The sequence below is a fragment of the Equus przewalskii genome, chromosome X (genome assembly GCF_037783145.1).
Source record: "Equus przewalskii isolate Varuska chromosome X, EquPr2, whole genome shotgun sequence".
NCBI lineage: Eukaryota > Metazoa > Chordata > Mammalia > Perissodactyla > Equidae > Equus > Equus przewalskii.
Window position 1 is genome coordinate 66,822,145 of NC_091863.1, and position 17,276 is coordinate 66,839,420.

A 17,276-nucleotide genomic window follows, 5' to 3' on the forward strand; every position below is an offset into this window, starting at 1 on the left:
TACAGCTGGGCAAAGAGTCTCAGATTTGAGACCAAAAGAGCAATCCACAAAAAAAATTGATAAATTGGATCTCATCAAAATTTAAAATGTTTGCAGGCCCAGCCTGGTGGCGTAGCAGTTAAGTTCGCACACTCTGCTTTGGCAGCCCAGGGTTCACTGGTTCAGATCCCGGGCGCGGACCTATGCACTACTCATCATGCCATGCTGTGGCAGGCGTCCCACACATAAAATAGAGGAAGATGGGCACAGATGTTAGCTCAGGGACAATCTTCCTCACCAAAAATGAAAAAAAAACCCAAACATTTAAAATATTTGCTCTGCAAAATATCCTGTTGAAAGAGAAGCTACAGACTGGGGTAAAATACTTGCAAACCACATATCTGACAAAGGACGCATATTTAGAACATATAAAGAACTCTCAAAACTCCACAGGAAAAAACTAATCCAACAAAATGAGCAAAAGACATGAACAGACATTTCGCCAAAAAGGATATATGGATGGCAAATGAGCAAATGAAAAGATGTTCACAATCAGCCATCAGCGAAACGCAAATTAAAACCACAACGAGATATCACTACATACCTATAAGAATGGCTAAAATAAAAACAAAGTGACAACACGAAATGCTGGCGAGGACATGGAGAAACAACCACTCATCCATTTCTGGGGGGAATATAAAATGGTACAGCTCCTCTGGAAAACAGTTCATGAGTTTCTTTTAAAACTAAACATGCAATTACCACATGACCTAGCAATTATACACTTGGGCACTTATCCTAGAGAAACAAAAACTTACGTTCACACAAAATCCTGTAAACAAACATGCATAGCAGTTTTATTTGTAATAGACAAAAGTGGAAACAACCCAGATGTTCTTCAATGGGTGAAGGATTAAATGAACTGTGGTACACCCATACCATGGAATACTACTCAGCAACAAAAAGGAACAAACTATTGATGTATGCAACAACCTGGACAAATCTCCAAGTGACTATGCTGAGTGAAAAAAGCCCATGGCAAAAGGTTACATACTGTACTGTTCCATTTCCATAACATTCTCAAAATGACAAAATTATAGAGCTTGAAGACAGATCAGTGGTTCCCAGGAGTTAAGAATTAGGGGGAGGGTAGGAAGGAGATGAGGTGTGGTTATAAAATGGCAACAGGAGTGATCATTGTGGTGACGGAACTAGCCTGTAAGTTGACTGTGGTAATGAATACATGAGCACACATGTTAAAATTATATAGAACTAAACACACACACCCTATGTCCACAAAATACAATATTAATATCAGTAACACATACGTAAAAAAGAAACAACAAAAAGCCAGGCACCTATACCATATTTTTCATTATTTATAAAAGGGGATTCACAAAGATTCTTTGATATATCACACAAGAATGTCAAGGACCTATTACACAGTGATATCCTTACTTATTCAGAGAGAAAATGAGGGAATTTTCTAGACAACCAAAGCTAATCTCTCAAAAATGTTAAAATTTTTCTTGTAATCATTTTTAATACTCATCTTTCTAAAGTATATTTCAAATTCCCCTACCTTTTCAAGTTGAGGATAAAAAAACATAGTTTAACTTTTGCCTGAAGACACAGGAATATAATTATGATCATCAACTGTTACACTGTGCTGTAACCCAGTGATGTCCTTGAGGGATCTTTTGGTATGAAAAGCCATCTGCCACCACACTAGAAATGGCCCAAAGCTTACCGATGCTGTCTACTTCTCTGTTAGTCTATCAACTTGCACCTAAAATACCATCATGTTACAGCCCAGAGGGACGTCTGAGATCACCTAGTCCAAACCCTTCGTATTTTGCCAACAGTAAAACAGAGGCCTAGAGAGGAGACATCTCTTGCTCCGTATCACACAGCAAGCTGAAGGATAAAGGCAGGACTACAATCCTGGTCTTGGTGTGGTTCTCAGTGTGCTTGCCTCTAGCAAATACCTCTTTCCTATTTGCTGCTTTAAACTACTGTGGTAGAAAACCCAGAAAATAAGGTTGTCAGAAATATGTATTAAACAGGGCTTCTGATTTAAGTCAGCGAGTCCTGGGTGATGATCTCTCCTAGAACATCACCTATTTTGGCCCTGGGACAGTTATTTTGGCCCTAGTCCCTTTCACATAATTTCCAGTTTGTGGCCATGATCCAAAAGGTTAAGAATGCCATAGTCTGTCTGGGGCTAAGTGAGATATTGTTATTCCTGTTTACCCATGTGCATAGCACCTATTATAGGTAAGTGTATTTTCTGTACATTCCTCCACTGGATGCTCTCAGGGCTTTTCCTGCTTACTATGACATTAATAATCAGCTACGTCTTCCAAGCAAATGAAGATACATAGAATATTATCCCAGTTCACCTCTTCCTCCATGCTCTAACGGGCAATGAGAGGAACACAGAACAGAGTCCTACTTCTCTGTTTTAAAAGAAACCTTCTACCTCCAAGCTTTTACTTTAATACTTTGAGAAGTTCCAAAAATGAAATTGAAGAGATCAGAAATTGAAAACGAGATGACTTCCTCTGCACTCACAATGTGTCAGTTCAGTCATTAGAAACTATAAACCTCAATTGTCATAAAAAGTAGAGAAATCCGAGGCCCAGGAACATCAAAAAGTACCTTTCAAAGGGGCAGAGTGTGGCTGTCACTACATTCTACTCAAGTAGTATTCATAAACGCAAAAGAAAGACGTCAAATATTTAATCCTGGTTTCATTAAATTGTATGACTGAGACCACCTTTTGTTATAAATCTGTCTACACTGGCTCTAAACAAAATCAGAGTTATACCTTTCTCATACTGAAAGCCATTTAACATTATGTAAATCACAATCTATACCTGACATTTCAAATGAGGCCCTTTTGCAGAAAATCAACTGTGTATTTATGGGAGAAAATGCTAGTTATCTGAAAGATATGAACATAGTTTGAGAAACCAACCACAAGTTACCAAACTTTCCTCGGACTCAGGTCACACTTAGCTCTATGTCACAACAAGAATATGTAAAATGACAGAGCATATCCTGAAGAATCTCCAGTGTCTTGGATTTTAAGCGATCATTACTATTAAAGTGCTTGACAGTCTGACATTCTAAATCTCTTGACTCTATGACTACTTGAATGATTGCACTAAACTATGTGATTGTTACCTTCGAGCCTATCGACCATGTCATCTGAAAAAATTAACTATTCCAATTGTTTTAAAACAACAGATTCTCTCAGAAAGAGACACTTAAAACATTCTTACTTGCCCCTGTTCTCTCCTGATTTACAAAAATATGTCCCCAAACGCTACAACCACTCAATTTTTTAATTCAAAATTATAATTTTTCATTTTGCTACAATGAATATTATCTAAGAAGAGTTGGAAGAACACTGAACTAGGATTAAAAAACCCTGGGTTTTAATCTTGGGCTCCACCCCTATATCTAGCTTAAGCATGGCCCTGGCACTTCTCAAGCCATATGACCTTCAGCAAATTAATCTCTTTGAGCTCCACTGAGGATTCTGTTAAAAAAAAAAATGCAACTAATACTATCTGCGCTATCCTAGCATAGGATTGTCGTAAGGATCAAATAAGATAATGTATTTAAAAGAGCTTGGTAAATTCTAAGTCATTAACATAAGAAATTGTTACTATTATTACCTAAACAGAGAAAACTGAAAGTTACATTTTAAAAAAGGCAAACCAGCGTATCAATTAGACTTGTAGCAGCCAATGCCATACAAATCCTTCCTGTTGGCGTCTTCTGCAGATGTGTGGATAAGAAGTCATTAACTTAGTTTATTCTAACTAAATACTTGTCATACCTGGCATAGCAAAATACTTCCACATGTTGAATGGTTTTGTCCTTCCTGCTAAGAGCAATGGCTTCTTCATTTTCAAGGATCTGCTCTTGCCATGCTGGGCTTTCATTCACAATGTCACTGTTTTCCTAAACAAAATACAGACGAGAAATTTTAATTAAATTGAGCAATCCGGACCTCTACTTTTCTGAGAAAATTTATGCCTTTCTAAATTCACACTTTCCCTTTCATCCCATCCAAACTGAAAGAAGGGTATCACTTCAGAGTCACTAAAGCAACTCCAGCAGAGTGCCAACTTGAAAGGAAGGAGAAGGAAACAGTGTACAAAAATTTATCCTATCAAAAGCTAGCTCTGGTTTACAGATTTCTATCAGGATATGCGACAATGTGATGCAGTCATTTGGACAAGGCTGCTTTGACTTGCTTAAGAACTAGGACAACTAACCCTCCATCTGCTGAGAATCAAGCGTGGCTGTTGTACATATTATTTATTAATAAAGTTTCTACATTTTGTTATCAAAACAGCAGGCTCAAAATTACTTCATTCTTACTTGCTTTCAGATCTTTGAAGGTTTGTCACTAGCCATGTCAAATTTTGATTACATGTAAAAGTATTTTTGAAAAGTACTCAGCCCAATATAACTAAAGACTTTATAATAATCGACCCCTGAATATTTTATATTCAGAAAGACAATAAAAACAAGAATATATAATAAAATATGTAAACTCTCGCTAAGGGTTGAAAGCAATCCTTTCAACTTTTCAATAATTCATAATTACATTTTATGGAGAAAATTTTCACGACATAGCAATATTTGAATACAGTGGATTTTTGAAGATGTCAAGATATACCTTTTCCAAATATCAAGGATCTATCTTTAATCTGTTTCAAATTTTAATCTACTTCACACACATCTCTCAAAGAAAAAATTTTTTAAATGTATGCGATATACTCAAAGAACTAGTAGTGAAATATAACTATGAGATCATTTCTTTTAAGTCAATTCACATCAGAAAATTTCTAAACGTACAGATTTCATAAAGTAAGGCAGTAATCTTTTATTTGATTTTGCTGAGGAAGATCCACCCTGAGCTAACAGCTGTGCCAATCTTCCTCTATTTTGTACACGGGATGCCTCCACAACATGGCTGGTGAGTGGAGTAGGTCCGTGCCTGGGATCCAAACCCATGAACCTGGGCCACCAAAGCAGAGCATGTGGAACTTTAAGCATCCAGCCACGGGGCCAGACTCAATAATTATTTTTAAAAGACTTTGTTCTCCTGAATTCAACATTTTAAGTTGAAGAAAAGTAGTGGCAGATAGCTGTTATTATCAGTGTAATCATTAGATAGTATGAAACATCCCAACACAAGTAGAAGAGGAGGTAAAGTACAGGAACTTTGAATGTATAGATACGGTTACCAGCCTGAAAAAAGAACTGTGGATCAGGAACGGAGAGTGAAGTGGAAGAAGATATGGTGACAGAGTCGAGACATTAGAGTAAAAGAAGCATTAAAATGAAAGAAATACCTACAAAAATATTTTTATTTTAATAAATCTAACCCATTACCAAAATTTATTTTTTAAAAATCCCTTCACTCACCAAAAGTTTCCCATTCAGACAACTAGAGCATTTTTGCTGTTGTTCTGAGAAATCTGGACTAAATTTTCTCAGGGATGTATAACTATGCTTCAATATAAGGTGACCCTCATACATACTTCCCAAGGATAAGGTTCAAAAAAGGGTTTCTGATCAACATAAATACATGAGTATTTAAGGCATATAGATAAAACAGTTAAAAGTCTACTTACGACATTTACTTTATTTATACATAGCTTGAATTATTATATGAAATGCTACTTTACAAATATTGCTTGTTTCTGCACACTCTCACTTCATGTAATGCTATTATTCAAACTGCATCTTCAACGTCACTGTCTTTGTCATCACTAGAGGCACTTTTTGAGTCATGTACACCATTAAATCAATCAGGACAACTACAACGCTTGGTATGGTGCTTGGCACATGGTAAGTGCTTAGTAAGTCTTAGCTAACTGAATACAATTTTCTAGAGTATATCATCCTCCTTTCCCAACTGTCTAAACTCTTTTGAGATACAGTAGTTTCTGATTTCATGTATGATGTTCTCAGTAGGAATTTCACTTCAAGCCACATGTACTATTTACGGAAAAGTAGGTCAGTTTTTTTAATCCGTCTCATAAAAATTGGTAAACTCCATGACATTACCAACTCCCCATATGACTATGCTGTAAATGAGCTCTAAAAAACTTCTTTACAATGATATCCAACAGTTGTAGTAGTGAGATCCTACCCTTAGGAAAAAACTTAATAAATTTATATTAAATTTCTTTCCTTGCTTTTTGTTTTTAGTGATTCTGTCAGATGATTTCTATAAATATGCAAAACTACCAATGACCGAGATCATTTCAAATTAATGTATCTTCCCCAAATAGTTTTTTTTTTCAAAATATACTAACTGAAATAGCAACTAGTAATATGTGAGACTTTATAAGGACTGAAATATTTTTTCTGAAAGTCTATTTTTGGGAAAAAATCTTGCCTTATATTTGGGCACAGAGAATAACTAGGAAATGGTATCAAGTATATATGGTTTACTCTTCAGCCAACATATCTATTTACATTGAAAAAGTAACACCTATATAAAGAAGGCAATGGAAAAATATTAGCTGAAAAGGTGACTGCATTATTTTTGTTAAGTAGGTAAATAAAAATGAGGTATCAATCCTATATTACAGATGAAGCTGAGCGTTTTCTTCAATGCAGGGTTATTATGTGGCACAAAATACAATCTAGTAGATTAAAAAAATGAGATAAGAACTTTACCTGGTATTCCTTTAGCCAGGACAACAGTCCTGAAAAGCTAAAACTGGCCCAGTTTCCTCCATAGTAGCTTCTTCTGTAACAATAAAAAATAAGGGTAAAGAAAAGGGTATAAAAATCAAGTCACCAATCTTCCTGAACAAACCACCCTTGACTCTTCAACTCATTTCATTTTCAATACTGCTGCCTCAGAGTTCAAAAGCACACATAATTGGGATGCTGAGATTAGAGGAAATGGTATGCTGACAAAATAGAAGTGGACCTCTCAGATCCCAAATGTAACTTTTCACTGTATAAGGAGTTAAAAAATCACTTTTGCCTCCCTAGAGCTTTTTCCACTGATCAAATGCCAGTGAGCATGTGATTGTCAATAGCTTGATATGAGGACTGAGCAGGTAACATGAACAAATCTGACTCCTGGGTGAACAGAAATGGCTGGAAAGAAAATCTTGGTAGATCTCAAAGAAAGCTACTGGAAAAACTGCTAAGTTTTCTAAAAGCAGTTCAATATTCACTACCACCACAACCACCAAACCTATCTCCTACACCAAGAAAAAAATATGTGTGTGTATGTGTGTGTGTGTGTATACACACACACACATATACACACATACACACATACATAATTGGCTACTCTAGATCTAGTGAAAGGCCCTGTGCTATTCTTCACCTTCAGGGCAAAATATAAAAGCAGATCCTGAGACACAGTTATTCACATCACGGCTTTTGTGATAAGTCTAACAAGAACAATATTTCTATTGATAACTGAGTGAACTATTATTCATCAGAAATGAATAGCTCCTCCAGCTCTGGCATTAGAGTCAACGTAGTCATGAAGTTACTATCCAATTTTCATATCTAGATGAAATGGAGAAGCAAAACAAAAATTAGACTTCATTCCATCTAATGATTGTAAACAGATCCCATTGCCTTTACTTATAGTAAGTCAGATTCCAGGATACGTATTATATGGTTATGTTTATAACTTTAAACATTTCAATCTTGTATATCATACCAAACAATGTTATATGGTGGAAAGAGCATAGGCTTTGGGGTCTGATATGCTCTGGGCTTAAATCCGAGTTTTGCTATTTCCCCGCTGAGTGAGTTAGACAAGATACTCAATGTCACATTTGGGCTTTTTCTGCTTTTTCTCATTTTAAAATGGCAATAATTATAGCACCAATCTCTCAGGATTCTTGTGAAGATTAAGTGAGATAGTGAATGGAAAATGATAAGCTCAACATATATAGTATGCTGTTTTTTTTCTTCCCCTTAACATGAATTAAGCCAGAATTTCTCAAAATATGTTCTGTTGAAGCCTAATCCCTTCAAATGCTTTTTCAAAATAAAATGCTCATCAGTGTTCCCTCTTGGAAAGAACAGACATTGATATGTTTGACGGTGTTGAGAAGCTCTGCCGTAAACAAACCATTTTTTTGGGGTGTTTAACTTTTTAAACCTAGCATTTTCCAAACTTATTTTGTCATTGTACCTTTTTTTTCTTGGAACACTTACTAACAGCCCATGTCATTGATGGGATACATTTTGGAAAAGGTGAACTTAGTAATCAGGGCCAGGTGCTATTTGACATCTAAGTGTTTGGCTTCTTTGAACCCCAGCTCCTATGATCATACCCTGTGGATGAAATGATGCTAGCCAGCTTAGAAGTTGGAGATTGTTTATGTTGCAATGGAAAAGCTTCCAGTTCAGGAGAAACGAGTTTCAATTGCAGTTCTGCCAACTGTAGCTGTGTCGCCCTGAACTAGTGACTTTACAGAGACAGGTCTCACTGTCCTCACCTGTAAAATAACACCCTACCTGCCTCAGAGGACTGCCGGAAGAATCCATGAGAAAATAGTTGTGAAAACAATTTGGAAAATTAAGAATGCTGTCAGTCGAAGGTGGTATTACTACTCTGCTAGGGAACGGAATTGTGGGAGCAGTGAACATAGAGTAGGAGGTCCAGAGGTTGAGCTATGCTGCCTCCCTTTCCCATTGAGCAAGCTTGGACCCCAGGGGTGACCTGCTTGAAAACATTTTCAACTCCTGGGTTCCTTAATAATTAAACAGTTCCCAAATGAATGTGCCTGAATGTCAGTAGCCCGTTCTTTTGTCAATGTTGTTTTACTTGCTTACAAAAGCCATTTCCCAATACAGGATGTAGTTTAGCATCATGTAGCTGTGGCTGTTGCTGAATATTCAATACTGAAATGTAATTAGGGTGCACAATGGAAAAGAACATTGTGGGATTTAATTAATAGGCTCTAATTAATAGGTTTAATGCTCAGCCTACTCATACAATTCAATTTTCTTTATGTCCACCCGTAATGTATTTCTTTTCTGTTAGTAGACATTACACAAAGTGATGTTGCTTTAACATTAAATACGGTGTAAAGGATGAGAAATCTCTTGTTACTGGTTTAATACCATATTTTTCTGTTGTTTTATTCATTGATGTTAATGGAGACAGTTGTGTAACATATTTTCTTTCAGTGTCTGGAAAAACTTAGGTGGTACTCTGAGTAAGCTTTGTGAAACTTTAGAAAGATTAAAACCAGGCTTTCTACAGTATTAAGGTCAACATTTCACACAATGGAGAGCTATACCTCAGTATTGTGATTATTGGGCATTTCTATCTTTGAAAATAAAAACATCAATTTGTGCTTTTTACTATTTTAGCTGAAAATTTTAGGTCACTTTCCCAGTGTGAAGCTTTAGAGGGCTTGAGACATTAGTTTTGTGTTTGCTGTTTAAATATTGTGATTACTCATTTTCTAGTTCCACAAAGAGATTCTAGTTTTAAGGTAGTCTTTTTCATCATATAAAATAGTGTTCTGGCAATAGAGATAAACATCATCCTTCATAATAAACTACTTTTTCCTTTACTTGATGTACAAAGGCAGTGGTGGCACAAAATTGGCAGAAAACATTTCATTTCCCTTTTTTCTTCAGTCAGGAAGTTCTCACTTTGTCCTTAAAACAAATTGTATCTATACGGTTTTAAAAATAAAACCAGTAATCTAGCCTTGTCATTCCCCACAGAAACAGTTTTAAAGACAGTGGAAATAGTATTTTGCAAATTGCATATGAATGTGAGAGTTCTGAAGCTGTATCTTTAAAGATAAAATTTAAGAAAATATTTTGTGAGCTTTAGTTTTTACAATTTCTATTGCAATACTGTTCTAGAGAGCATATTAGAATGTTATATTGATTTTTTTTTTCTTTTTGTCATATTGATTTTGATACCTAAAGTTCTTGGCTTTCTCTTTAAAGGATATTATAAACCATATTTAGAACCATACAAATACCAAAACGAATTTAGTCAAAACCTGTGCTGGTTTCATAGTGAGTTTATTAATAATTATGTTACCCTTTTTAGTCAGAAAGACCACAGTAATGAAAACCATGTTTCACCTTTTACATACATAATTAGATGAGATCACCAGATGCTGATGTTAAGAGCACATCAACAGGAAAAGTTGAAAATGGGAGCTGCATGGAAAAATACTAGAACCAATTAGCTCTGTCAAAAACCATATGACCACGTATAGGGGAGAAAAATAGATTTTGACCATGAACTGACCTCAGGTCATCTAATAATGGAAAGAAACGGCAAGATGGCTCTTCTTAGAGTTTTTCTAGCTTTTGATAATAGAGGCAAATACCTTGGAAATTGGCACATCATGGTCAGTGTTTGAAAACTCATGTTATATTACTTCTGTTTTTCTAACATTTTATTATAATTTTCACACATACAGAAAAGGTGAAAAAATTGTACCGTGAACACTTATGTATCCACTACCTAGATTCTAACATGAACATTTTTACTGTATTTGTTTTATTACACAACTACCCATGTAGTCATTCTTTTATCCATCCATCATTCCATCTTATTGTTTTATGCATTTCATAGTTAGTTGTACACATCCAGTACCTTCAATCTGGAACACTTCAGCATGCATATCATTAACTAGAGTTCAGTATTTATTTATGGTTCTTCTTTCTGAGATAAAATTACATACAGTGAAACGCACAGATCTTAAGTGTACCATTTAACGTTTTAGTAAATGCATACACTTGTATAACTAAGAACTTTATCAAGATAAAGAACATCGCCATCAGTCTAGAAAGTTCCCTCATGCCACTGTTTCCTATGACATACAAGATTGAAACATTTAAAATTATAAACATAAGCATATAATACATATCCTGGAATTTGACTTACTATAAGGCAATGGGATCTGTTTACAGACATTAGGTGGAATGAAGCCTAATTTTCATTTTGCTTCTCCAATTCATCCAGATAATGAAAATGGGATAATAACTTCATGACTACGTTGATTCTAATGCCAGAGCTGGAGGAACTATTCATTTCTAGGACCTAAAATACAACCAATTTTATTGCATACTTCATATTTAATTTGCACAAGTCTCTTTCTATACATGATAGGGGTAGGAATGTCTACTAGTATCAATTTGCCAGCTATTATTGAGTACAATACACTACACACAATAAAAGAGGCTCTTTTCCATTTAAATTTGGTTGGAGTACTACAAGGAATCATGACACGTTTCTATCTTCCTGGTTGACAAATAACAGAACAGGCTAGGAAACTTAAGCCCTATGCAAACTCTCATTTACTAAAAGCACCACGTACCTGATACACAAGAAACCCAAGCTCCTTTCACTATCCCCTCATTTCAACAATAAGGAAGATGAGCCTCCTTGGTAGGATATGCAGATGCAATTCTAACTTTAGAGAGGAAGACCAAGCCCTTACTTGGTTTTTAAAAAGTCCCATGAGGCTACAGGAAGTTGCTCTGGCAATCAGACCAGTCTGTCAGAATGAAATACCAGGCTGTATTCCCAGTCATTAGGGCTGGAAAGATACCATTCCATGTTTAGAGTTATTAGTCATTCCACACTAGTCCATCCATTCAAATTCATTTTTAGACACCAAACCAGGTAGATGAGTAGGTAATATACGAAGGTTGCCCTCAGTTCTCTTTCCCTCTTTGATCTCATCTATTCCTACTGATCCAATTTTCACTTCTCCCTTGATGACTCACAAATTGGTATCTCCAATCCGGGCCCCACTAGTGAGCTCTAGACTCATAGCTATTTCTGGGCTAAAAGCACAGATCATGAGTCATCAGCTTACTGGACATCTCCCTTCACCAAATATCCCAGATTAACTTTAATCTGTACATGTCCAAGAGATAAATTTATTATCAATCCCCCACTTCCAACTTGGTTTTCCTCTTGGTTTCCCCATTTCAACATATACAAACATCATTATTACAGCTGCTTGTGCTAAAAAAATCTTGAATTCCAGGAGTGATGTCAGCATCATGGCAGTGATGCCATCATGGCTGCATCTCTATCCCCTTCAATTTACAACTCCATAACTCTATAAAGGTTCCTCTGCCTTACACACCAGGACACTGGAGAGATCCACACATCTGTACATTTGAAGATGGGTGGATTGGAATATACAGAATTGGGGAAAACATGGGAACAGTGGAGGTGGTGCCTGCAACCCTGGACCCATGGCAGCTGAGCCTGCAGACCCAGGGAACCTTGTAGCAGCAGCAGGGGCGGCACCCAGGACACTGGCCTCCAGCAGCAGCAGCACCCATAGCCCCAGGGAACCAGGCAGCAGTGGCAGTGAGGCCCACAACCCTGGTCCTTCCAGCCACAGTGGGACCTACAACTCTCGTCCCCTTGCTCACAAACCAAAAACCCCAGACATGAGAGAGGCTCCTGCAACCTCATCTCCCCTCCCTCAATCACAGTGGTTGTCTCCAAGACCCAGGTGACCCTGGATATAATGGAGGCACCTGCCATCCCAGTGCCCCCAGTGGCAACATCAGCAACTGCAGGGAAAAGAGCACCAGCAGTGACGTGGAGGGCACTGGCAACACCTCTTACAGAGATGGTAGAGGGTGGAAAGTGCCAATTCTCAAATATAGCCAGAGGCAGCTCACATAAGGAAAAACAAAAACTTATGCTATAGCGCCACCTATTGAAAAACAAAAGAAAAGCTTCTAATTACCAACCTGTTGAATTGTTACAATCAAAGTAAACAAAGCTTTACCTAAATAAGAAAGGTGTCATTACTGAAAATTCACTAGCAGAGGAACAACTCAGCATGCACCATGAAAAACCACAGTAACGCAGTATCACAAAAAGAAAATGACAATTCTCCAGAAACTGAACTTAAAGTCACAAAAGATTGTGACCTGGTAGAGAATTCAAAATAGCTATCATGAAGAAATTCAATGAGTGCCAAGAAAATTCAGAAAGGCAGTTCAATTAATTCAGGAATAAAATTAACAAACAGAAGGAACACTTTTTACCAAAGAGATTGAAGCTCTAAAAGCAAGCCAAACAGAAATATGGGAGCTGAAGAACTCAGTAAATGAGATGAAGAATGCATTGGAAAGCACTAGAAATAAAGAAGAGCCTGTGGAAGAGAGAATTAGCAAACTCAAAGATAGAAACCTATATATAGATATAATACATGTAGAAGAGGAGAGAGAACTAGGACATTAAAAAAATTGTAGAAATTCTATGAGAATTATCTGACTCCATTAGAAAAGACAACATAACAGTAATGGATATCTCAGAAGGAGAAGAGATGGAGAGCAGAGCAGAGAGCTTATTTAAAGAAATAACAGTGGAGAACTTCCCAAACATGGGGAAGAAACTGGATATACAAATACATAAAGCTAATAGAACACCTAATTATCTCAACACAAAGACCTCCAAGACACATTATATTAAAACTGTCAAAAGTCAATGACAAAGAAACAATTCTGGGGCCAGCCCCATGGCTGAGTGGTTAAATTTGTGTGCACCAATTCAGTGGCCCAGGGTTTTGCCAGTTCAGATCCCGGGTGCAGACCCAGCAATGCTCATCAGGCTATGCTGAGGTGGCATCCCACAAAGCACAACCAGAAGGATCTACAACTAGAATATACAACTATGAACTGGGGGGATTGGGGAGAAGAAGAAGAAGAAAAAAAAAAAGAGTGAGAAGATTGGCAACAGATGTTAGCTCAGGTGCCAATCTTTAAAAAAAAAAAAAAGAATTTTAAAGGCAGGCAGGGAAAAAAAGACGTAACTTATAAGGAACCCCAGTAGGCTATCTGTATATTTCTCATCAGAAACTCTACTTGCTAGGAGAGAGTGAAATGACATAACTCAAAATATCGAAAGATAAAAACTGTCAGCCAAGAGTACTCTATCCAGCAAAGTTATCCTTCAGATATGAAGGAGAAATAAAGGCTTTCCCAGACAAACAAAAGCTGAGGAAGGTCATCATCACTAGACCTGCCTTATGAGAAATGTTGAAAGGAGCTCTCCCACATGAAACAAAAAGGCAGAAAGTACACAAAACTTTGAGTAAGGTGATAGACAGACAGAATCAGAAAACTGCAACTCTATATCAGAATAGGTGGTTAAGCACTTAATTACAGCATAAAGTTAAAGGGAAAAAAGCATTAAAAATAACTACAGATACTTCTATTTGGTAACAAATGCACAACATAAAAAGGGATAATTTGTGATAACAAAAACACACAAGAGGAAGAGGAAAAGGACAGAATTCAACAGGCAAATGAAAATAAGATGCTATGAGCAGAAAAAGGCCTATTTTTATCTATACGACATTTTAGACAAACCTCATGGCAACCACAAAAGCCTAAAGCAGAGACATAAAACATAAAAAAAAGAAAACTGAGAAAAACATCATAGTAAACCACCAAACTAAAATAGCAGAAACACAACACAAAAGAAACAATGGAAATATAGAGCAACCAGAAAACAAAAAACAAAATGGCAGTACAAAGTCCTCATGTATCAATAATCACCTTAAATGTAAATAGATTAAATTCACCAATCAAAAGACAGAGACTGCTGGATGGAGTAAGAAACAAGACCCAACAATATGCTGCCTCTAGGAGACCCATTTCAGCTCCAAAGACAAACAGAGGCTCAAAGTGAAGGGACGAAAGGGGATATTCCAAGCAAGGCAGTCAAAAGAAGGTGAATGTACCCATAATCATATCAGACAAAATAGACTTCAAGCCAAAAAAGGTAACAAGAGACAAAGATGGACATTATATAATAATAAAGTGGACAATCCATCAAGAAGATATAACATTAATATATATGCTCCAAACATAGGATCACCAAAATACATAAAGCAATTATTAGCAGAACTAAAGGGAGAAACTGATAGTAACACATTAATAATAGAATACTTTAACACCTCACTTACTTCAATGGCTAGATCATCCAGACAGAAAGTCAACAAGGAAACACTGGCCTTAAATGAAACATTAGATCAAATGGACTTAATAGACATATACAGAACATTTCATCCAAAAGCAGCAGAATACACATTCTTCTCAAGTGCACATGGAACATACTCCAGGATAGACCATATGTTGGGACACAAAACAAGTCTCACTTAATTTAAGAAGACTGAAATTATATCAAGCATCTTTTCCAATGACAACAGCATGAAACCAAAAATCAACTACAAGAAGAAAGCTGGAAAAATCACAAATATGTGGAGACTAAACAACATGCTACTGAAGAACTACTGGGTCAACGAATAAATCAAAGGAGAAATCAAAAAATATCTGGAGACAAATGAAAACATGACATACCAAAACCTATGAAATGCAACAACAGTAGTACTATGAGGGAAGTTTATAGTAATACAGGCCTACCTCAAAAACAAGAAAAACCTCAAATGAATAGTCTAACCTTATCTAAATAAACCAGAAAAAGAACAAAGTCCAAAGTCAGTAGAAGGAAGGAAATATAAAAATCAGAGCAGAAATAAACGAAATAGAGATTAAAAAGACAATAGAAAAAAGAACAATGAAACTAAGAACTGGTTCTTTGAAAAGATAAAAATTGAAAAACCTTTAGCTGGACTCTTTAAGAAGAAAAAGAGAGAAGGCTCAAATAAAAAAAATCAGAAATGAAAGAGAAGTTACAACAGATACCACAGAAACACAAAGGATTATAATAGCCTACTATGAACAGCTATACACTAACAAATTGGACAACCTAGAAGAAATGGATAAATTCTTAGAATAATACAACCTTCCAAGACTGAATCATGAAGAAACAAAAAGTCTGAAGACTAATCACTAGTAAGGAGATTGAAAGAGTAATCAAAAAACCTCGTAAAAAACAAAACTCCAGGACCAGATGGTTTCACTGGTAAATGCTACCAAACATTCAAATAAGATTTAATACCTACCCTTCTCAAATTCTTCTAAAATTGAAGAGGAGGGAATGCTTCCTAACTCCTTTTACAAGGCCAGTATAACCCTGGTACTAAAAGCAAACAAGGGCAACACAGACACGAAAAATTATAGGCCACTATCTCTCATGAATATAAATGCAAAAATCCTCAACAAAATATCAGCAAACCAACTACAACAATACAGTAAAAGGATCATACACCATGATCAAGTGGGATTTATTCCAAGAATGCAAGGATTGTTGAACATCTGATGATCAATCAACACGATACACCATATTAACAAAATGAAAGATAAAAATCATATGATCATCTTAAGAGAAGCAGAAAAGGCATTTGACAAAATTCAACATCCATTTATGAAAAAAGCTCTCAATAAAATGGGTATAGAAGGAACATACCACAATGTAATAAAGGCCATATATGGGCTAATATCATACTCAGTGAAAAACTGAAAGCTATCCCTCTAAGATCAGGAACAAGAGAAGGATGCTCATTCTTGCCACTTTTATTCAACATAGTGTTGAAAGTCTTAGCTGGACCAATGAGGCAAGAAAAAGAAAGAAAAGGTATCCAAATTGGAAAGGAAGAAGTATAACTGTCACTATTTGTGGATGACATGATTTTATATATAGAAAACCCTAAAGAATCCACCGAAAAACTTTTAGAAATAATAAGCAAATACAGTAAAGTTGCAGGACACAATATCAATATACAAAAATCTGTTGTGTTTCTATACACTAACAACAAACTAGTCAAAAGAAAAATTAAGAAAACAGTCCCATTGATAATCACAACAAAAAGAATAGAATACCTAGGAATAAATTTAACCAAAGAGTTTGTGAAAGACCTGTACACTGAAAACTGTAAGACATTGTTGAAAGAAATTGAAGAGACACAAAGAAATAAAAAGATATTCCATGGTCATGGACTAGAAGAATTAACACCGTTAAAATGTCCATATTACCTAAAGCAATCTACAGATTCAATGCAATCCCTATTAAAATCCCAATGACATCTTTCACAGAAACAGAACAAAGAATCCTAAAATTTGTATGGAATCAGAAAAGATCCCAAGTAGCCAAAGCACTCCCGAGGAAAAAGAACAACGCTGGAGGTATCACACTCCCTGATTTCAAATTAAAAAACAAAGCCATAATAATCAAAATAGCATGGTATTGGCAGAAAACACAGATCAACAGAACAGAATTGAGAGCCCAGAAATAATCCCACACATATATGGACAACTTATTTATGACAAAGGAGCCAAGAACATACAATGGAGAAAGGAAAGTC

At 36.1% G+C, this 17,276-nt stretch overlaps 1 protein-coding gene across 1 annotated transcript in view; it reads right to left on the minus strand.

Annotated features, from left to right (window-relative positions):
- CHM (CHM Rab escort protein) overlaps window positions 1-17,276 on the minus strand; it is a 157,087-nt gene that overhangs the window by 98,650 nt on the left and 41,161 nt on the right. The window contains exons 3-4 of the mRNA XM_008519568.2: window positions 6,694-6,766; window positions 3,830-3,954 (exon numbers count right to left, since the gene is read on the minus strand). Coding sequence (XP_008517790.1) covers window positions 3,830-3,954; window positions 6,694-6,766 — 198 coding nt within the window. The remainder of the gene's footprint in view (window positions 1-3,829; window positions 3,955-6,693; window positions 6,767-17,276) is intronic.